This window comes from Eriocheir sinensis, unplaced genomic scaffold, assembly GCF_024679095.1.
Source record: "Eriocheir sinensis breed Jianghai 21 unplaced genomic scaffold, ASM2467909v1 Scaffold1120, whole genome shotgun sequence".
Lineage (NCBI taxonomy): Eukaryota > Metazoa > Arthropoda > Malacostraca > Decapoda > Varunidae > Eriocheir > Eriocheir sinensis.
Window position 1 is genome coordinate 58,454 of NW_026110431.1, and position 23,822 is coordinate 82,275.

The 23,822-nt window shown below is 43.0% G+C and overlaps 1 protein-coding gene and 1 long non-coding RNA gene across 2 annotated transcripts; one reads left to right on the forward strand and one right to left on the reverse strand.

The window, feature by feature from the left end:
* The first annotated feature begins 11,991 nt into the window (after nucleotides 1-11,991).
* Nucleotides 11,992-16,241, forward strand: LOC126989275 (uncharacterized). Its single transcript, XM_050847921.1, has 3 exons — nucleotides 11,992-12,698; nucleotides 14,390-14,604; nucleotides 15,270-16,241. The coding sequence occupies exons 1-3, from the start codon at nucleotides 12,478-12,480 to the stop codon at nucleotides 15,692-15,694; spliced, it is 861 nt and encodes a 286-aa protein (XP_050703878.1). The 5' UTR covers nucleotides 11,992-12,477; the 3' UTR covers nucleotides 15,695-16,241.
* Nucleotides 16,242-18,542: 2,301 nt separating this feature from the next.
* On the reverse strand, nucleotides 18,543-23,287 carry LOC126989276 (uncharacterized). The gene is made up of 3 exons (XR_007743148.1): nucleotides 22,435-23,287; nucleotides 21,402-21,632; nucleotides 18,543-19,009 (listed from the first exon to the last, which is right to left on the reverse strand). It is a non-coding gene; the product is annotated as an uncharacterized LOC126989276 (long non-coding RNA).
* Nucleotides 23,288-23,822: the final 535 nt, after the last annotated feature.

The window sequence follows — 23,822 nt, forward strand, 5'->3', positions numbered from 1 at the left end:
TTGACCAGACAAGGGGAGGAAGTAGGGGGAAGCGGATCGTATTGAGAGAAAGGCGGCGGTGTCTCTCCCGCGTGTGTTGTGTCGTGTGTAGTGTCGTGAACTTTATCGCTCGTCATCTGCGTCATCCGTCACCGATCACTCTCCACGGCCCGTCAGGACTATAGATGAAGGTATGGTGAATATTTTGAGCCCATCTATGTGTCACTTTCTCCTATGGTAGCTGTGTAATTTGCTCATTTCAACGAACATCTTCATTTTCACTCACTGTTGGGCAGCCATCACGCGTTACGAAGGTGGAGGAGGATGGGTTCACAGCATCCCTCCTGTGTTATTGACTCCCTTGGTTTATGTCCGTAGCGAGCGTTGCATTTCTCTTGTCTTAATCGTTCAACATCCTCACCATAACTTGTCCGTCGGTATTTGCCGTCATTCAAAGTGGTATAGGAAGGTATGGTGAATGTGTTAAGCTTCTCTGTGACATTTCCTCCCGTAGTTATGTGTGTATGAAGAGATTTAGTTTTCTTAAGTAATCGTTGGAAATCCTCGCCATCACTCATCGTTCACCATTTATATTTGATAACAAGATAGAGAAAGGTATGGCGAGTGTTCTAAGTGCGTGTATGTGTTATTAGGTCCAGTTAAGTATGTATATATGGCATGAGTGAAATAATGGCCTACGCGCTCTGTAATACCTTGTGTCGGGGAAAGTGTGTGTATGTGTGTGTGTGTGTGTGTGTGTGTGTGTGTGTGTGTGTTAGGCTTACGAATACCTTGGGTGATGGGTTTTATAAGAGAGAGAGAGAGAGAGAGAGAGAGAGAGAGAGAGAGAGAGAGAGAGAGAGAGAGAGAGAGAGAGAGAGAGAGACTTTGTGTTGTGCAACGGGAATGTTAACCCTTTCACGCACCAAAAGTTTAAAAGTCAAAGAGAAACTGTTCCTTAAGAACCTGTCACACCTTAACGTTTTAGAGAACGTATGGCTAGCGTATGGTAAACATGTTAAACGGTGGCGTACGCTGAACTCTTCGTTTTTCGGCGCGTTGTCGACGTATGCAGAGCGTATAAGACAACGATCGGGGAACGTACTCAGCGCGTGAGGAACGCTGTCCATTATACTAATGAATACAACGCGTGAGGAACGATCAGAGAACGAATGATAACGATCGCCTAACGTGCCTTTAACTTATCCCCAGCGTATGCATAACGTACTGGCCACACGCTGGCATACGTCGAGAATTTGCATGCAAAAAAAACTCCGCTCTGTGCGTACGACGACGTACGGCACCGTACGCCACCGTACTTCAACGTACCCTAACGATGGAGCAGCGTACCCATAACTTATTCAAGCGTATGCTGAGCGTGTGCCACCGTTTTCCATACGCTAGCCATACGTTCTCTAAAACGTTAAGGTGTGACAGGCCCATTAGATAACAAAGGAAGGAAGGGAGAGAGACAGAGTGCCTGCGTCAGGAAATTGGTAGAATATGCATGTGAAGAACGGATGGAATAGAGAATGAACGGAAAGAAAGAAGGAAGGAAGAACGGAAGGAAGGAAGAACGGAAGGAAGGAAGAACAGAAGGAAGGAAGGCAATGAATGAACAATAGTACCTAAGTGATAAGATATGCAGTGTAGATCACTATTATGAGGAAGTGAAGAAGAACCAAACCCACGGATAAAGTAACCGAGGGGGAAGGGTACGGAATATTGAAGAGCAGAAACCACAACGTATGCCTTTCTTTGTACCCAGCTAAGCGCTTATCCGTATGACTTAGGATAAATGAGAAGTGAGGATTCGAACTGTTGATGTGTTTTGGGGTTGAGGAACACGAGGAAGATGAGTTTGAGGAGGGAACGATGAAAGAAGGTCGTTAAAGGGTTAGTTAGAGGAGTGAGGATAAGAACTGTAGATGTGTTTTAAGAGGCTGAGGAGCACGAGGAAGTAGAGGTTGAAGAGGGAACGATGAAAGAAGTTAGTTAAGGGTTGGGGGAGTGAGGATAAGAACTGTAGATGTGTTTTAAGAGGCTGAGGAGCACGAGGAAGTAGAGGTTAAAGAGGGAACGATGAAAGAAGTTAGTTAAAGGGTTAGAGGAGTGAGGATAAGAACTGTAGATGTGTTTTAAGAGGCTGAGGAGCACGAGGAAGTAGAGGTTAAAGAGGGAACGATGAAAGAAGTTAGTTAAAGGGTTAGAGGAGTGAGGATACGAACTGTAGATGTGTTTTAAGAGGATGAGGAGCACGAGGAAGTAGAGGTTGAAGAGGGAACGATGAAAGAAGTTAGTTAAAGGGTTGGGGGAGTGAGGATATGAACTGTAGATGTGCTATAGGAGGCTTGGGAACACGATGAAGGAAAGGTTAAAAAGGGAACGATGTAGGAGGTTAGTGAAGCCGGTAACACCTCTGAATATATACGACTACAAGACCTAGAGATCCTGGAGTGACCTGACGAAAGAGTAGTTGAGAATAAGGCGACGGAGGAGCAGTTAGCTTGACAATATTGGCAGAAGACAGTACGGGAAGCAATACTGCGGTGGCTTTTCAAGAGGTAGAGGACAGCCAATAGGAGGAAGGGAGATGATTACATGAAAAGTCTTAGTAGTATAGTCTTCATAGACATTTCGATGCACTATCACACGCATGCGACATGACTCGTAGGCATTGTGTTGGGCATTTCCATGTATAGTTTTATGACCCTGGTGGTAGTGTGACAAAGCTTCTGTACCATGGGCGTGAGGAACACTCTGGAGAACCCGACATATCATCTTTGTGGCCTTGGAAATAGTTGTTGTGACAGTCCAAAGCGTCTTAGAATACTTTTGTTTTACGTTTCGCCTTTGGCGCCAGTGTGGTGTCATCTGTCATCCGGTGTCCTAAGACATCCCATCCTTAATTTCGCATCGCGGAACCCAATCTTAACTATCTAAGAATAACTAGGTAAAGCGTCTAAGTGTAAAAAAGTACCAAGGAGGACCTAAAAAGCGATGCAAAGTGGAACAGGTCACAAGAAGAAGTGATTGTTCATATCGTAGTTATATACATACATGCGTCATCATTTGCTTTCATAATAACAAATAAACTTGGGTGGGACAGATCCCGACAAGCAGTCAACAAAAGACACGGTACCGTGTCGAAATTCATGTATCTATTCAGGATGGGATGTCTCACGATCTTGGGATGTCTCATGACACCACACCGGTAGTCTTTCTTGGTGGGCCTGATGGTCAGCTCCACCCCGTTATGGCGTAGGCAAGTGTTTATAGTGGTGCCATCCTGCTTGGCCCATGCTGCTCCCCAGAGCTCATCTTTGGTCCTCTTTTAGAGAGAATCTAAGAGTCCGTGTTGATGGGTGGCCACTCAGCGGTGATTGAAAAATTGTCAGCTTGTTTGTAGCGGCGGGCGTGACGTGAACATGCGTCTTCCTGGACGCCACGAACCACGCCAACATTCAACCGTCGCCTCCCCCGAGGCGTGTTTTTATTATTATTATTATTATTATTATTATTATTATTATTATTATTATTATTATTATATGAATCAATGAAGGTGACCCGCCGGAAAGCACGAATGGTATAAGCCAAAAGGCCCAGCGGACGACACTTCACCGAGATCGGGAAATACAGAATGAAGGAGAAAGCAAAGAATAGGAAGATGGAGAAAAATTTAGTAGGTAGCGAGCTAAGAGAGAAGAAAGGCATTCACATGTATTTTAAATGTTTCACAATTACTAGAAATAATAATCACATTAGGAAGTGTATTTCACAGAGTGACGGTCACTGGGATGAAACACCGGGGAAATTGTGATGCATTACATCGGTCGACAGACAAGGAACGGTCATTTGGCTCCAAGGAGTGTCGTGATGGTTGTGAGAGAGCAGGCAAACGACGGTGCAATGGGTGGTCGATATTAGACACAATTTTGAAAAAAATAAGACGATGATCCCACCAAGCGACGATGCCGAAGATTAATCTCGAGATTCGGAAGAAGAAATTTAATCTGGTTGAACACTCTATCCAACAGCTTTAAGTGAGACTCAGCTGCAGAAATCCAAACGGAATGACAGTACTCGAAATGAGGCAGTATGAAAGAGTAAAAGCATTTTTTTACATCATCAGAGGAATAAAGCTGACTGCACTTTTTTTTATTTTTTTACAGCGAAGGAGACAGCACAAGGGCACACAAAAAAAAGGAAACAACAATAAAAAAAGCCGGCTACTCGCTGCTCCTATAAAGAATTCGAAGAGGGTGCCTGAAAGAGCAGTCAATTACGTGAGAAGAGGTGTCCTGATACCTTCCTCTTGAATGAGTTCAAGTCGTAGGCAGGAGGAAATACAGATGAAGAAAGATCGTTCCAGAGTTTACCAGCGTGAGGGATGAAAAAGTGAAGATGCTGGTTAACTCGTGCGTAAAGGTGGTGTCACACTAGCACTTTTTCCGTCGATTAATGCGATTTCCGTCGATTTTTCATCGTTCCGCATGAACTTATCGCATGAATTTGTCAGACGATCAGGATCGTTTCCGCCTGCAAATTTCCGCCTTTGTTTACATTTCCAAGACCAAGACCGAGACTTTCCGCGTGGCTTCAACCTGTCTCAAACGCTCTGCTGCAGTGACAGCCTTCCTCATCCTGGTGTCATTTCTGGCAATAAGAGGTGTCACTAACTCCAGAAGTCTGTGGTACTGGCTCTTGTCCAACCTGATCCAATTCTTCAGAGTCTCATGATCCTCTAAACTCAGCTCTTTTAACAGCTTATGGTACACACTTTCTCTTTCCCGACGACCCAACCATGAGCGCATCCATGCACGCTTTTTGGCTTGTTTAGCTCGTCTAAGTCTCACAATACACAGTATTAGGTTAAGAGCAGCGTATCTTTGCCGCAGCGTGGACTCCCTGTTTGTTTACATTCCTTGGTCTGTGCCGACGGAAAGTTTCAGACGAGACACCGTTTGTGTGTGACAGGCCGCAGCCAAGATAGCGACGATTTTCAGAAAAACGACGGAAAAAGTTGACGGAAAAAGTGCTAGTGTGACACCGCCTTCAGGGATTTGGGCAGTAAAGGGATGAGCTTGAGTAGAAAGTCGTGTGCGGCGCGGCCGCGGGAGGGGGGAGGGGGGGTAGGCATGCAGTTAGCAAGTTCAGAAGAGCAGTCAGCTTGAAAATATCGATAGAAGATAAAAAGGGAGGCAACATGGCGGCGGAGTTAGAGAAGTAGAAGACTATCAGTAAGAGGAGGAGAGCTGATCAGACGAAGAGCCTTAGACTCCACTCTGTCCAGAAGAGCTGTGTGAGTGGAGCCCCCCTCACACGTGAGATGCATACACCATACGAGGGGGGACAAGGCCCCTGTATATGGATAGCAACTGTGCGGGGGAGAAGAACTGGCGGAGACGATACAGAACGCCCAACCTCGAGGAAGCTGATTTAGTAAGAGAGGAGATGTGAAGTTTCCAGTTAAGATTTTGAGTTAAGGATAGACCGAGGATATTTAGTGTTGACGAAGGTGACAGCTGGGAGTTGTCGAAGAATAGGGGATAGGTGTTTGGAAGATTGTTTTCAGTTCATATGTGCCTAAGAAGGGTGACCGTTCCAATCCATCAAACTACCGCCCTATAGCTTTACTTTCCTGTCTATCTAAGGCTTTTGAATCAATCCTAAACCCAAAAGATTCAAAAGCACCTTTCCACTTCTAACCTTCTATCTGATCGCCAGTATGGATTCCGCAAGTGGCGTTCTACTGGCGATCTTCTTGCTCTCTTAACTGACTCCTGGTCATCCTCCCTTAGCCGTTTCGGTGAAACTTTCTCTGTTGCGCTAGACGTATCATAGATTTACATAGATTTACATAGAAAATCAGACCACACAGACCCCATGGTCCAGACTTGGTGGTCTGTCCTTAAACCTAAGTGATTTTACATTAATCAGAAGACTCCAAAACGTTGCATTTCTACTCTAGTTGATATTAAGTTGAAGGAAGTGACGGTCGAGCTTATTTTTGAAGGAGTCAATCGTGTTACACTGGACCACTGACGGTGGAAGCTTATTCCATTCTCGCACTACAACGTTGGTGAAGAAAAATTTGGTGCAGTCTGAATTTACTTGTCTACATCTGAGTTTTACGCCATTGTTCCTCGTGCGCAAAGTGTCATCGATCATAAACAATGTTGATCTGTCTACATTCGTGAAACCATTAAGTATTTTAAAACATTCGATCAGTTTTCCTCGGAGGCGACGTTTCTCAAGAGAGAACATGTTAAGGGTAGAAAGCCTTTCTTCGTAGGATTTGTTGCGCAAGGAAGGGATCATTTTCGTTGCCCGACGCTGAACACCTTCTAATTTAGCAATATCCTTTGCATGGTGGGGAGACCAAAACTGTACCGCATATTCCAAGTGGGGTCTGACTAAACTGTTGTAGAGCGGGAGTATTACATCTTTATTCTTGAATACAAAGTTTCTTTTAATGAAGCCCAACATTCTGTTCGCTTTATTTGCTGCATCGATGCATTGCTGTGAGAATTTGAGGTTTGACGCGATTTTGACCCCCAAGTCTTTGACGCATTGAACGCTTTTGAGTTTAACGCCGCGCATTTCGTATTCGAACTTCTTATTCCTCGTTCCAACTTGAAGGACCTGGCACTTGTCTACGTTAAAGGGCATCTCCCATCTATCCGACCAAGCTGAAATTTTGTGCAAATCCTCTTGGAGGCTTTGCCTGTCTTCGTCAGTGAGAACCGAGTTGCCAATCTTTGTGTCGTCTGCAAATTTACTAATGCGGTTATTGAGTCCAACATCCACGTCGTTGATGTAAATAATGAAGAGCACTGGGCCAAGGACCGAGCCCTGAGGGACGCCACTAGTGACAGGCGCCCACTCTGAGTTAAATCCGTCAATCACTACTCTTTGTTGTCTGTTGCTCAACCAATTCGCGATCCATTGGTTTACTTGACCGTCAATACCTATTTGCTTTAATTTGTAAAGTAATTTATGATGCGGGACTTTATCAAACGCTTTCTGAAATCAAGATAGACTACGTCCAGTGATTTGGTTACGTCATAAACAGTGAAGAGGTCGTTATAAAAGGTTAATAGGTTTGATAGGCAGGATCTTTTGTTTCGGAAGCCATGTTGTGAGTCCCCAATCAATGAGTGGCTTTCAAGGTAATTCACAATTTTGTCTCTAATTATGCCCTCAAGTAGCTTACCTACCGAAGTTAGACTAATGGGCCTGTAATTACCTGGTACTTTTTGTCTCCTTTCTTGAAAATCGGTGTCACGTTAGCCTTTTTCCAATCTGAAGGGACGATGCCTTGTCGCAAGGACATATTGAATACGGTTGTGAGGGAGGAGAGTATTTCGCTCTTTGTTTCTTTCAGCAGAGTTGGATATACTTTGTCAGGTCCAGGACTTTTATTTGTTTTAAGTGAATGGAGAGCTTTAAGGACTTCATCGGTTGTTATTTCAAAATTAGGCAATGCATGCTCGAGATTTACAATAGTACTGGTGTTGGTGGTAGCGAGAGGAAGACTGTTAGTATTAAACACCGAGGAAAAGTAATTGTTTAAGAGGTTTGCAATGTGTTGGCTGTCAGTCACTAGTGCACCGGCGCTGTTTGTTAAAGGTCCAATACCACTTTTGATCGCCTTTCTGTTGTTTATGTAACTGAAGAAAGATTTCGGATTATTTTACAGTTGGCTGCAATATTTTCTTCGTATCTACGCTTTGCCTGACCTACTAGTCTTTTTACTCGTCGCCTGGCATCATTATAAAGTCTAATGTTTTCGGGCGTGCTTTGTTCTTTCTTTAACCTGTAAAACAATTTTCTCTCATTGACTGATTGTTTAATTTCGCTATTAAACCACGGTGGGCTTTTATTAGTGTTAATTCGCTTCTCGCACAAGGGGACGAATGTGTTCTGCTGAGTGAGTAAGTGATTTTAAGGCTTAGCCAGGCTTCCTCTACGTTGCCGTCATCTGATAGTTGTATTTCTGTTAGTTTTTGTCGGATTTCTACGAAGTTAGCTCTTTTGAAATTAGGCACCTTTACTTTATTTTCAGTCACTGATGATTGAGCTTTAATGTCGACGCGCACTAATTTATGATCGCAAGAACCGAGGTGTTCTCCTACCGTGACACTACTGATTAGGTTATCTTGGGTCGTTATAACAAGGTCGAGTATATTATTTTGTCGAGTTGGCTCAGAAACCATTTGGCTTAGATAATTTTCTTCTAGAAATTCGATCATTCTATGTGACTCGCCTTCTGTACCTGACAGTGTCGCCCAGTCGATATGGGGGAGGTTAAAGTCTCCTAATATCAGTGAGTCGCTGTTATTAAGTGACTGCCTTAAGACGCTGTACATTTCAAGGTCGTCATCGAGTGATTGCCCGGGAGGTCTGTAGGTGACAGATATATTTAAGTTGACTTTTGCAATGTTTACTCGCACGCACAAATGTTCAACGTTACTGTTTCCCGGTGTTTTGTCAGTGGGTTGCAAATAGCTTTTGACATAAAGGGCGACGCCACCGCCTCTACGGTTTACACGATCTTTGTTGAAGAGTCTGTAGCCATCTATGTTGTATTCGGAACTTAAATCAATATTTGTGGTGTCGATAAATGTTTCGGTTATAGCAATTATGTCAAAATTTTCTGTTAAAGCAAGACATCTCAGTTCATCAAATTTGTTTCTTAGGCTACGCGCATTGAAACTAAGGATTTTTAAGTTATCTAGAGGCTTAGTAATAGAGGTGGTGGTACTTGCGGGATCACGGTTACGGGTTTGTCGCGATGCACGGCGTCTATTTACACGGGTGGGGTGGAGGGACGTGGCCGTGACTCGTTTTTTGTTCGGATGACACGCACTGCTTCGTTGAGGAGCCTTCCGAGTCTGGCTGCCCCGATGGGAGAAAGGTGCAATCCGTCCCTGTGGAAGAGCTCATTTTGTCCATAGAAATTGTCCCATGCGTTTAGGAACTCCACGTCAAGCTCCCTACAAAGAGTCTGTAAGCGGTTGTTTAGGCTGAAGGCCTTACTGAAAAAGTCGCTCTCCGCCCAAGTCCGTGGTAGAACTCCTGAAATCAAAATGTTAGGGGATTTAGTCTTATACTGCTGGATGAGCCTACGGTACTTCTCCAGGAGTTCCTCAGACCGGGTCGTGGTGACGTCGTTCGTACCTGTGTGAATAACAAACAGTGAATCATTAGTAGCCTGGGGGGAGATCTCCTCAAGAGCAGCAGTTGTGTCGTCGATCCCAGCACCAGGATAGCAATAGTTCCGTCTTCGACGAGGAACTCTGCCGCAGAACTCAACGACCTGCTGGCGAATCATGGAGTCACCCACCAGGAAGGTGCTCTCCTGCTCGTCCTCCTCCTCCAGAATGGCAAACCTGTTGAAGCAATGAACAGGATAAATCGCTTGTCTGGCTGGTTTGGCTCCTCCATTCACGACGGTGAAGCCATCATGGGCGGTGCCACTAGCATCCTCCCGTTGCGTGGTGTTGTCCGCTGGTGTCGACGGTACCGCTGAGGGCAAGGGGGCGGTTGGAGAAGGGTTTGGCACCACAGCAACGTTAGCCTGGATGAATTCCTGCAAGGAGGCAACAGTGCGAGAAAGCTCTATTATTTTATTCTGACCTGCTTCCATCTTCTCTTCTTGCTCCTGCAGTCTGGTCTCGAGATGCTGCCTGGTGAGAGAAAGCTCTATTATTTTATTCTGGCCTTCTTCCATCTTCTCTTCCTGCTCCTGCAGTCTTGTCTCGAGATGCTGCCTGGACAGACACAGTCGACAGACAGCAGAACGCCCTGTAAAAAAGTGAGCTGAGAAGCTACCGTTACAAGTACTGCACTTCTTAGGCGCCATCTTAGCTGAAATGAAAGAGATAAAAACACAGAGTGAAGGGGATTAGGAAAGGGGGTGAGGTGTGTGAGAGGTAGTTTAGTAATGGAGGAAAAGTGAGAGAGAGGAGGAGTAGGAAGGGATGTGAGGTGAGTAAAGAGGGGGAAAGAGAGGTGTGTGAGATCAAGGCGGGTTAGGAAATAGGTGAGGTGGGAGAGAGGAGGAGTAGGAAGGGATGTGAGGTGAGTAAAGAGGGGGAAAGGGAGGCGGTGAGTGAGGTGTGTGAGATCAAGGAGGGTTAGGAAATAGTTGAGGTGGGAGAGAGGCGGTGAGTGAGGTGTGTGAGATCAAGGAGGGTTAGGAAATAGGTGAGGTGGGAGAGAGGAGGGGTAGGAAGGGATGTGAGGTGAGTAAAGAGGGGGAAAGGGAGGCGGTGAGTGAGGTGTGTGAGATCAAGGAGGGTTAGGAAATAGGTGAGATGAGTGAGAGGGAGTTTGGGAAAGGAGGTAAGTGGGAGAGAGGAGGAGTAGGAAGGGATGTGAGGTGAGTGAGGTGTGTGAGAACAAGAAAGGTTAAGAAGGAGGCGAGGTAAGGTGGGTGAAGGGATGGGTAAATAGGATGTGAGGTAAGGTGAGTGAGGGGGGGAGGGCTTAGAAATATGTGGAGGTGAGGGAGGAGTAGGAAGGGCTAATCCTCTAGGGGATGAGGAGGAGCAAAAGGGATGTGAGGTGAGCGAGGGTGGGGGGGGGGGCTTAGGTGAGGTGAGGGAAAGGGGTGTAGGAAGTGTTAATCCTCTAGGGGATTTAAAGGGGGTGTAATGAGGAGGAGCAGATTGAATCCTCAGGGAATTCAAAGGGTGGGTTGTCGACACACCCAAATCACGCGTGAGACACTCGGAAACACAAAGTCACACTCGGGACACACGAAACACTCAGAAACCCAAGCACAAGCACGACTAAACACCCTCAAGTCACTCGCAAAAACACCGGAAGTACAACAGCACACTCAAAACACTCTGAAACCCACGCAGAGCACTATAAACATCCAAATCACACGTAAAAGCACTGGAAACACAACACACTCGAAACGCAGAACACTCGAAAACAGCCAAATCACACGTAGAAACACCGGAAACAAAACAGCACACTCAAAACGCTCTGAAACCCACGCAATACACTTAGAAGCAGCCAAATCACACGCAAAAACACCGGAAACACAACACACTTGAATCACTCTGAAACCCACGCAGAACACCCGGAAACAGCCAGATCACACGCAAAAACACCGGAAACACAACACACTTGAATCACTCTGAAACCCACGCAGAACACCCGGAAACAGCCAGATCACACGCAAAAACACCGTAAACACAACACACTTGAATCACTCTGAAACCCACGCAGAACACCCGGAAAAAGCCAGATCACACGCCTTCGATAGAGTCTGACACCAGTCTTTGCCTCTTTCGGATTATATCCCTCTCTCTGTTCCTTTATCTCCATTTTCCTTTCCGGCCGTTCTATCTCTGCGGTGGTAGACGGTCACTGTTCTTCCCCTAAACCTATAAACAGTGGCGTTCCACAGGGCTCTGTCCTATCACCCACTCTCTTCCTGTTACTCATCAATGATATTCTTTCCATAACAAACTGTCCTGTCCACTCATACGCCGACGACTCCACTCTGCATTATTCAACTTCTTTCAATAGAAGACCCTCTCAACAGGAAGTACACAACTCCAGACTGGAGGCTGCATAACGCTTAACCTCAGACCTTGCAATCATTTCCGATTGGGGCAGAAGGAACCTTGTGTCCTTCAATGCCTCAAAAACTCAATTTCTCCACCTATCAACTCGACACAATCTTCCAAACACCTATCCCATGTTCTTCAACAACACTCAGCTGTCACCGTCTTCAACACTAAACGTCCTCGGTCTATCCTTAACTCAAAATCTCAACTGGAAACTTCATATCTCCTCCTCGCTAAATCAGCTTCCTCGAGGTTGGGCGTTCTGTATCGTCTCCGCCAGTTCTTCTCCCCCGCGCAGTTGCTATCCATATACAGGGGCCTTGTCCGCCCTCGTATGGAGTATGCATCTCACGTGTGGGGAGGCTCCACTCACACAGCTCTTCTGGACAGAGTGGAGTCTAAGGGTGGTATTGTTAGACGCGAAGGCTAGCGTCCTCTCCTGTCGCTCGACCATGTAGGTAGGCAAAGTTACTTCGTCCCTCGACCGTATTGAGAGACCAGCCCGCCAGCAGCCCCCGCTGCATCTGGCTGCATCTGGGTGTTGGTACGCCTGATCGGCATCAGCTGGCCACGCACCGGCCCGATTTCCCGTTTTTTTCAAAAATCATGTTTCATATCGGGACTACATTAAGAGAAAATTATAAATTTAGAGATAAACAAAACAGAAAAGCTAGATATAGCCGTAATTAATGGAAGAAGACGAGGTGCAGTGCATAAACTTTTATTTCAGCAGTCATACATATAAGAAATTATAAGGAAGTACTCTTTTAAAAATAATAGCATTTAAGATACAAATTCAAATTAAACAATTATGAAAAAAAGAAAAATGAAAAAGATAATGCAGAGTGCCGATATGAATGCATATTCCGCCATCACAACAACGCGCGCGCACGGAAGCTGATCGACAATGGACCGCGCTGCACCACTTTCGTCAAGGCAGAGGAGAGTCCTGGTGCAGCTAGTGGAGGAAAGGCCTGTCCTTCAAGATAGGTCAACCAGCACTGCGGTCCAGCACAAGAAGAACTTGGCGTGGGATGAGATCGCCAAAAACTTCAACGCCATGCACCCTGATCTGGAGCCGCGATCAGTTCAACAATTGAAAAGAAGTTTCAACCGCATCAAATTGAAGTAAGTAAATGAGGTGCATTGATTTTACGTTGTATATAGTTAACCTTTTGACCAGTATCGCTTTGTATCGCTTCTTAGGTCCTCCTCTCCTCGATCCTTCAGTGCTCAACGCGTCATGACCCCTGTGCGCTGTCGGGCAGGGGGGAGGTGAGTTCTATTTTCACCTCCACACCTCTGTAACTATGCATTGTAGCAAATATTCGGCATATCATTGGAAAGATAAAGGCAAATACTATACAGCTTGCTTAATTATATTGCCAGTTTCATATGATGACCGACTAAACAATTATATTTTGCCATCGTATCTAAAAAAATAACCGCTATTATAATATGTATTGGTAGTATAGTTTGGTATATATTATTCTCGCTTTAACTTAGTGGTTGTAACAGCCAACTAGGCAAGACAATTCACCCCGTTCTGATGACAGGCAGCATGTTTCACGTATGAGTATGTGGTTGCATTATGTAGGAGGTGTCGGTGGACATTCCATCAGAATAAAGTTACTATGGGGTGGTGAATAGTGTTGGAACATGTATTGTGAGCGGGAGATTCAAAACACCACCAGCACAGACAGCGCGGCGTCGCTGCCACAATTTAGCAATAAAATAATAAATGCTCTTACTGTGAATTACCATATAGTTCTTGCATCACGGGGTCACGGGGAAAATGCTTCCACCTCAGCGTGCGGTTGCGAAGCAACTGGGGTCATGCCACTCCCTCCCCTGAGAATTAACATACTGCCCCCATCGACCATGCCTTTATACCCACCATTAATATGATCTGAGAATTAGCCCTGTTAAAATTCTGTTTGGAATCAGAATGCCGCGAGCTTCACTTGTCTAGTGCCCTCCCATACTCAGATGTGCCCCCCTTTGATAAATACCTATCCACTCCAGTGTTTGGGTGATGATTAAAATGATCAACTTTTCACCTTTTGAGACACAGATTACACTAATAATGTGTTCTCCAGATCCAAAATAATCATAATGCATTAAAAATAGGCTATAGTTATTTTTCATTGTTATTACATGTTATTTGTAAGGCAAAAAGAAAGAATTACTGGTAGAATAGCAATAAGCATAGAGCAGGTGTAGCTCTTACATATGATAATATTATACCATTGCTGATCAAATAGTAACCCATTAATTCTTGCTTTGTTAGTTAAGAGCTATATTCAAACTAAAATAATCCCATGTTATCAACCTAATTGAATAGCAATGTATCTTTAATGCAAACACTATTAATATTAATAGGCACTAGAATATTAAATCTGCAACACTAATATCAATTTTGGTACAACAAGTTGTTTCCAATGCTCTTTACTATATTTGGTCAAAGGGTAAAAAAAGGTAAAGGAAAAGGTTAAGTTGGGAGCACACGCTATAGCTGCGGGTGGTGGCAGTGCTCATCTCCATCCCATTGATCCTTTGAGCCTGTCATGAGACAACCCATAAACCAGATACAGTACCAGTGTAACATCTGGGTTACCACAGTTTACTTTCCCTGGTGGTCCCAGGTACCCGGGTGAAAGGAAGGATGAACGGCTGGGTGGCTGCATGCCGACTGCCCAGGCCCGCAGATTCATTGTTAGGGACTCGAACCACTGCATTGCAGAGGTGTATTGTTAAAGGGTTTACAATTCAGTATGCCTTTGATATATTATTGTTATTAAAATCATGTTTCATTGCAGTGTGAAAAAGGAAGAGAGAGCCTACAAGCTGAAGGTGAAGAGGACTGGTGGTGCCCCTCCTCCATCACCTCCCAAGTTTACAGAAGAACATGAGACTGTTGCCTCCATGATCTCTGGAGAACTCAACATGGGCGAGGATGTCTTTGACACTCTTGCCATTCAAAATGGGCATCCAGTGGATGAGGCAGGCACTCCCATCATGGATGTTACTTTCAGTAAGTTAATCATTGCTTGAAAGTATATCACATTATATTATCCAGCTTTCTGCATTCTTGTTCTGGTGCTGCATATAAATACTATCATTGTTATTCTCATCATCAATTTTCACTTTTTGATACACTGGTTTAGGTTAAAAGATATGCAAAAATATATATATATATATATATATATATATATATATATATATATATATATATATATATAGAGAGAGAGAGAGAGAGAGAGAGAGAGAGAGAGAGAGAGAGAGATAGATATATATATAGAGAGATATATAGATATATATATATATATATATATATATATATATATATATATATATATATATATATATATATATATAGATAGATAGATAGATAGATAGATAGATAGATAGATAGATAGATATAGATATATAGATAGATAGATAGATAGATATAGATATAGATAGATAAGTTACTCATTTCTGGGAACAAGCTCTGAGGGGGCCCAGTCTAGGATTAAATTTAAATAACTATAAATGCAATAGATATCAAATTCCCTCTGGTGCCTTTATTGATGGGGTAGTGTTTTTTCAAGTATTATAAGAAAAGAAGCTAACATTGTTATTGAAGGAAGAAATTTCCCGAGTCACATCATCTTTCATGTATAAGTATGACTGATAATGCATTGTATTATTTCACAGCTGTGAGTGGAAAACTGCCACCGACAGAGGTCCCCTCTGCTACTTCTGCCGCTGAATGTGCTGAAGCACCTGCACCTCCTAGTGCTTCTACATCTTTCCAGCCAGAAGCTTCATCCTCTGCATCCACTGCACCATCACTAACTACATTTACATGTAATGTGGCCTCCTCTTCTGCTGCCCCACGGCAGAGGAGGAAATTTGATGCAGAGTACCAGGCCTGTCGGAAGCAGCAGGATGAGTATCACCAACTCCTTCTTCAACAGACCAGAGAGGAGCACGACCAACAGATGAAACTGTACCAGTTTCACAGGGAGGTGTTGCAGCGGCAGCTAGATGTCTTCACGGAGACTTGGCATCATATCCGTGAGGCAGCAGACACCTGCAAAGCCAAATTTTTGGACAGTTTGGGGAATGCCGGAGAGTAACATCCATGATGGGATTGCCTGCCTCATCAACTGCATGCCCATCTTGTATTGTAAGAGTGTCAAGGACACACTCGCCCATACTGAGTTCTCCAGAAATCATGGAGGCAACGGCCTCGTGTTCTTCGGAAAGCTTAGGAGGTGATTGAGGAGGGCCACCACCAGTCTTCTTCACCGTTAGCATGTAAGCTCCCCCCAACATCACTACCTATGAATTTATCTAAACATTTTATTAATGTGTTCATCTTATTGACTCTCATAACATGAAGGCCAGGCCTGTTCCACTCATTCTCTTGTTGGTAAAGTATTTTTTGCCTATGACCCTGTGGAATCTGAATTTATCAAATTTAAACCCATTATTACATGTCCTACCCAGCTCTCTTACCATCAGAACCTTATAAATATCCCCCTTATTAAAGCCCTTCATCCATTTATAAACTTCGATCAAGTCTCCTTGCACCCTTTGCCTCTCTAGAAAATGCAAGTTTAATTAACTGTTCGAGTCTCCTCATATGTCAAGTTTTTGAACCCGTAAATCATCTTTGTCATCCTCCACTGTACTAATTCTAACATTTTGATACCCATTCTACAATTATGAAGGTGACCAGAAAAAAAACACATTATCATGATAAGATCTAACTAATGCTAAATATAGCTTGATGACATCAGCACTTGTTGCTTACTCTCCTTGAAATGAATCCCAATACCCTATTTGCACAATATCTAGGATGAATGCATTGTGCTCTTAGATGGAGATCAGAGGTCATCAAGATCCTGAATTCCTCTCACACCTTGATCTTCTTAGGGAGTGTCATTTAACCAATAATTATGAGGGTTGTTCCCATATACACTCAGAGTACTGCACTTCCAGATGTATAAATAAAACCAACACTGCCACCATCTTCAGTGGTCTTTCTTTACACCACTGAAGATGGTGGCAGTGTCCACAAACTGTTTAGTTAAAAATATAACTATCGTCTGCCAGTGTGGGTTTTATTTATACATCAAGAATATTACGTCAGAGTGATTAGCCCATTCTTTGCACTTCCAGACATTGAACTCCATCTGCCACTTCCCTGCCCATTCACGCAATCTGTCTAGTTCATCCTGGAGAATACTAGCGACCCGATCCGACTCAATTACTCTGCCAATCTCTGTATCATCAGCATTTTAGCATATATTGCCAACATTAACTAGTGTTAGTAGTAGTAGTTGTAGTAGGAAATACATTATATTCAGTGATGTTTGATAAATATTTTTGTTCATTTATTTATATCATGATTATGTACGTATAGGCTTCAGGCAGGAAATGAACAAATTAAAGAGACTGTAAATTTTGATCGGAAAATATTTATGCAAAATCTTACAAGCTATTTTCATTTTCTGAACAGACATAACTTATTATTAGAGAAACTACAATAAAGATCTCAAAATGTACACCACTGTGACCAACCACCACACCAAGAAAAGACGGCGCCACTATAAAACACTTGCCTGCATCATGACGGGCTAGGGCCGACTACCATCCAGGTCTCTCAAGAAAGCCTAAAAGCACTATAGGCTGGGAAAAAAAAAGATCAAACCTGGGCTATCTGTGTATAAATCAACCCAACTGAGCTACTGAGGTCACCATGCCAAGGGCCACTTATGCAGCACTATACCTGACACCCTGGCCCCTACTGTGGATATGAAGGAAAAGTGACCTCGCTCACACTCATGGTAGCTGGAAACGCTTTTAATCGCTTTTAGTCAACCCATAATGCCACCTGTAGTATATATTTACATTAGAAAAACTGCAATAATAGTGAAAATTTTTGTCATGTAGATTACTGAATTTTCAATGTGTTATTGAAGTTCATCTATTATATATAGCACCGCATTTGCTACTGTGGGTTAAATAACAGCATTTCCAGCCACCATGAGTGTGGGCAATCACCTTTCCTGCATATCCACAGTGGGGCGAGGATGTCAGATACAGTGCCAGAGAAGTGGCCTCTGGGATCATCTTTTTCTGGGGTGTTTTATGGGGCTGGTTGGGCTGTGGGACCATGCCTCCTGAGTCCCATCAGTGGGAAATGTTAGCGGATGTTGTTATTCTGTCGATGTGTCACCAGGGAGGGTTAGATCCTATTGAGGTGCCAGGACTTCTGTAGGAAGGTCTGCATAGACTTGAGGGCTTGGAAGGCAGTGTTGGGGCTGAGGGTGTCGCTGCCCAGCAGGCCTTCTATGTAAAGTTGGCCTGTGGATGTTGAGTCTGGTTAGGGATGCTTCATTTGAGGTTGGTGTGGAGGAGTGGAATCTTGGGCAGTGGAGCAGGAAATGTTCTGGTGTGTTAGGCTGTGTGAGGCACCATGGGCAGTGTAGGTCTTGGACTAGACGGAGAACTTTTAAATCATCGATGGCTCAGTTGGCTTGCTGCCCTGACTCCTATCCAGAAGCCTGGGTTCCATTGCCAGCACTCAATGGTGTACATTTTGACATCCACAGAAGATCTAAAGAATCTCTCAACAATGGAAGCTCTGCGAGCATTTCCAGTGCCTACATCATAATCTGCAAGTATGTCTATGTTGATGGGCTCAAGTTCTTCTTCTGGCATGTCAATGGGGAGTTTGTTGAGGATTGCAATATTGTGCAGGATGGCACATGCAGTCACAATTTTTTGATGTTGAGTGCTGTTCTCATTGGCTTTGAGAGAATAGCAAATCTTTTCTTCCAAATCCCGAACGTTCTCTCGATCAGGTTCCTTGTTTTGATGTGAGAGGCATTGTAATGCCTCTCCTTAACAATACGAGGAATTCGAATGGGAGTTAAAGGTAGCTTTACAGGCATAGCCCGAATCCCCCAACAAGTATCCTCTGTACTGCCCTCCCTCCAGAGTAGCACACAAAACAGACTCACTGAAGATGCGGGCATCATGTGCACTACCTTGCCAGTTCACGACCAGATTTGTGAAGAGCATGGATGAGTTGCAGACCCCCATTATATTCAATGAAAAAAAGCCTTTCCTGCAGCGGTAAAGTTCTGCATCTTCTCCACCTGGACTGATGATTGGGATGTGTACACCATCTACACATCCAATAACTCCGGGCATGGCAGCTACCTCGGCAAATTGTCGCATTACATCCTGTTCTTCAGCAGGACTGGGGAACTTTATGTAGTCCCCTGCTAGCTGGCAGATTGCACTGGTCACAGTCTTGACACAGGTAGATACACTGGGCAGCGACATGTCACAGCAATCCCCCATGTCAAGCTGGAAGCTCCCAGTGGCATAGTAGCGGAGGGTTACCAGCAGCTGGAGACGTGGTGGGATTGGAAGCCCTGAAAGAAAGAAATATTTATCAGAATATATATATATATATATATATATATATATATATATATATATATATATATATATATATATATATATATATATATATATATATATATATATATATATATATATATACACACACACCATAGAACAGGGCTATTGCGACCACCTGGGGCAACTGAGACCAGCTAAGGAAATTTCTTTTAAAATTAAACAAAAAAAAATAATAGGTCGGACTGTTTTGTTAACTTCTGTTTTGTAGACATTCAAGTACATAAGATCTGAAAATGTAAACCACATCTTTTCACTCATTCCACAAGTACCCCTCATTCCTATTCATTTGTGTATGTATATTCGAGGAATGTGACCCAGTAACGCTAAGGTGTGCTGTACACAAGCCGTGTCCCTCAGCCAAGTCCAATTTCTGTGATCTGTAGCCAGGCATCCTATGTAAGTATACAGCCAATGTGGAGGTGATCAATGTTAATGTTTACTTTGTATTGATCTTTATATAACATGGGGTAATTGAGACCACCATAATGGGGTACAAGAGACCACAGCTACATAAATGGTACACACTTCTGTTTTGTTTCGGGATGGTGTGTACCTACAAGAGAAAAGAAGGTTCTCCCAGGGCCCAGTATACTCCTGACATCCTGAAACAGGCTGATAATAATATTAATAATAATAATAATGATAATATTAATAATAATAATAATGATAATATTAATAATAATAATAATAATAATAATAATGAAAATAATAATGCTAATAATAATAACAAAAATAATAATAATAATAATAATAATAATAATAATAATAATAATAATAATAATAATAATAATAATAATAATAATAATAATAATAATGATAATAATAATAATTATAACAATAATAATAAATAATAGTAATAATAATAATAATAATAATAATAATAATAATAATAATAATAATGATAATAATAATAAATTAATTAATAATAATGAAAATAATAACAATAATTATAACAGTAAATAATAATAATAATAATAATAATAATAATAATAATAATAATAATAATAATAATAAATTAATTAATAATAATGAAAATAATAATAATTATATATAATTATAAAAAAATATATAATAATAATAATAATAATAATAAATTAATTAATAATAATGAAAATAATAATAATTATAATTATAATAACAATAAATAATAATAATAATAATAATAATAATAATAATAATAATAATAATAATAATAATAATAATAACAACAATAGCAATAATAATAATTCCTGATGACTGCACCTCCATGGTGATGTGGTTATCGTGCCAAGCTACAAATCCACAGATCTAGGTTCAAATCCCAGTCGGTGTGCACCTCACCCAACTGTTCATTCTCCCTCTTGTGCCTGTCAAATTAATGGGTACCTGTGGAAACCTGTGGTAACCCAGATGTTACATCTGCCCTCTCTTTTGGGGTAATGGGTTCATATCCACCACAGGCTATAGTGCTAATGTGACAGAGGTCAGCACTCAGGCCATGTGCAACTATAGTATGTGCCCCTACCTTCACCTTACTTTCACTGAGAATGTGGATGACTGCCTTATCCTACTTTTCAACCAATCAATAACCAAGCCCATAATTTTTGCAGATTTTTGCAGGGGTCTATAAGGCATCATAGTTTCATGAGGTGGGCGGGGGAAGAGGGTAGCGATCGAAGCAAGGATGTGCAGGTGAGGGAATATTTTGTAAATAGGCACTTTTAGGGGCATTTTAAGGCTGATTGAAAAACATTGGAGGGGCTGTAGCCCCCTAGCTCCCCCCCACAGAAATTATGGCTGACAACAGAAACTCATGTTAGAAAAGTGTGTCAAAAGATATGTTGAACTGAATTGTTTGCTTTGACCTAAACTCTATCGCTAGGAAATATGAAATAAACATTTATTCCTTAAGAATGATAATTTGACAAAAAAATCATAGACATATATGTAGACATATTTTTACATAGCTGAGAATAACTAGGGTATGGATCTGTGACTTTGGCACCTCGTATAATTTGAGAACTATCAGGGCTGTCCCTGTTTATGGTTGTGGTTCGTTGGCAGATCTAAAGGGGGACCCAGGGGCCGCCCCCCCATGGTCCTGAGCGAATACTGGAAACTAGCTCAGAAATGCGCTGCGGCTATAACAACAAAACTCGCAGAACATTCCAAATTGTGTGGTAGGCAGTTTCATCGGACTTTTCAACAATCGGGCCTCCGGCAAACTTTTTTCCTGAATCGGCTCCTGTTGCAGTTAAGCATCAGTACATTAATCTTGCTAGCCACAGCTTGATCAGGTCCGATTAAAGTACCTGTAAAGAATGGCATTTTTATATTTTCAGACCTATGATATTTTAAGCTTACCTCTTTTCCTGGTAGAATCTGGCAATAGGTGCTGGATTTTTGATAAGAGATCCAGGGTGACTTGCTTGGAGAGCCGAAAGCGTTGAGTGAACTCCTCTTCCGAGTACATTTCAAAGGGATCCCTACGGCTCCTGAACAAACGGGTTCTCCTCCTGATGGCCAGGTCTTCCCATTGTCCCACGTGAGCCACTCTACGTAGCAGGTGTCTGTAGGCTGCCATTGCTGCTTTTTCTGTAATAAAAATTATATTTAATCTTTTGTGTCATCACCCTCATCAAGGATTATTTTCATTTGAAGTGGAACTTAAGCATCAAGGTCTGTCTGAATATAAGCTTGAGCTTAGATGGCCAATGTAATTATTCCCCATAATGGTGTGAAATATTAATATTGGCCATGCTGGGGTGGGCAGGCTCAGTAATGAAGGCTGCTTCCTTGACCTATTTCATAGCATTCACAATTCATACTTATTGAGGTTTACTGGCGTCAGGCTCACTGTAGTATTACCAAAGTTAAGGTAAAGTTGTGGGCACACGCTATAGCTGAGCTGCGCGTGGGTTCTCCGTTGCATGAACACGTGAGCCTGTGGTAGGAGGGAGCCCAACGGGCCAACACCCCGGGACACAGGGCCAGTGTGACATCCGGGTTACCACAGTTTACCTTCCCCAGGTTTCCCAAGGTACCCATTTATCAACCAGCCCGAGAGGGAGGATGAACAGCTGGGTGAGCAGCACGCTGACTCCTCGGGTCATGATTCGGACACGGGGCCGCGTAGTAGTAGTCAGCCACGCTGACCACTAGACCACGGAGACCTCTTAGTATTACCAAGCACGAATAATAAGATTATACATCCTGTCAAGCTCCCTCACCCGGGTGTAATAATACATTTTGTTGGGGCTACGGCATGGCGATGAAAGGCGAGCCTCCTGTCAGCCTTCCAGTAAGTTGTAAACACGCCTTATCCCGCCTAACGTATCCTGCCACTTTAAAAACACTAAACAATCATTCACAGCCGGGAAAATACGCTTGGTCTTACCTGTATATGGATGATGAATTGTAGTAATGGCGGCAGCCTTCCTCTCCCGCGTGACGCCAGGCCGGAGGGGGGAGCTTGTTGTCGTCACGACGCCTTATTCTTGTAAAACGCGGAACGGGTACTGTTATCAGAGAAACACTAGTGTTCTGCCTAATAGGATATTTTTTTCCCGAAAATTTATTTTATAATTTATTGTATTTTTTACATTCAGTCTAAATTCTGATAACAATTTAAATCACGATTTCGACGAAGACACGGGGGTACCCGTGTCCTCGACACTCGACCATGTTCCAGTATTTTGGCGGGCATTTCAAGTACTCTCAGTAACGACTTGACTTCATGGGAAGTAACTTGTCCTCGACCTTCCGTCTAGCAATACCACCCTAAGGCTCTTCGTCTCATCAGCTCTCCTCCTCCTACTGATAGTCTTCTACCTCTTAAATTCCGCCGCGATGTTGCCTCTCTTTCTATCTTCTATCGATATTTCCACGCTGACTGCTCTTCTGAACTTGCTAACTGCATGCCTCCCCCCCTCCCGCGGCCCCGCTGCACACGACTTTCTACTCATGCTCATCCCTATACTGTCTAAACCCCTTATGCAAGAGTTAACCAGCATCTTCACTCTTTCATCCCTCACGATGGTAAACTCTGGAACAATTTTCCTTCATCTGTATTTCCTCCTGCCTACGACTTGAACTCTTTCAAAAGGAGGGTATCAGGACACCTCTCCTCCCGAAATTGACCTTTCTTTCGGCCACCTCTTTTGATTCTTTTTTGGGAGCAGCGAGTAGCGGGCTTTTTTTTATTATTGTTTTTTTTTGTGCCCTTGAACTGTCTCCTTTGTTGTAAAAAAAAAAAAAAAATACACCAACGCGCGGACCTTAATACCTAAACGGAATGAGTTACTTACCTACGTTGACGTAGAAAGACCGGACGTGATTGCCATCACCGAAACGTGGGCCATCTCTGACCACCTAATGATCGAATTCTCAATTCCAGGATACGAAAGTTTCTACAAAAACAGACTTCACAAGAAAGGAGGAGGTGTTATATGATACGTCAAGAACAAATACCCGGCCGTGAAAATAACCAAAGGGGACTCAGAAATATGACACTGTATGTGTTGAACTGGAGACTAGCAAGCACAACAAAATAACGATTGGAACCGTTTACAGACCTCCAAAGCAACAAGCAGCGGACGACGCAGCTGTGTATGAGGAAATTCCCACCATAACACAAAACAAACAATCAATCATTATCGGGGACTTTAACTGTTCCAACATTGACTGGAACACGATGATTGGAGATCGGGAGGGTAACAGATTGCTCGAAATGTTAGAGGACACTTTTCTAACTCAGATTGTTACCCAACCTACAGGGGAAAATAA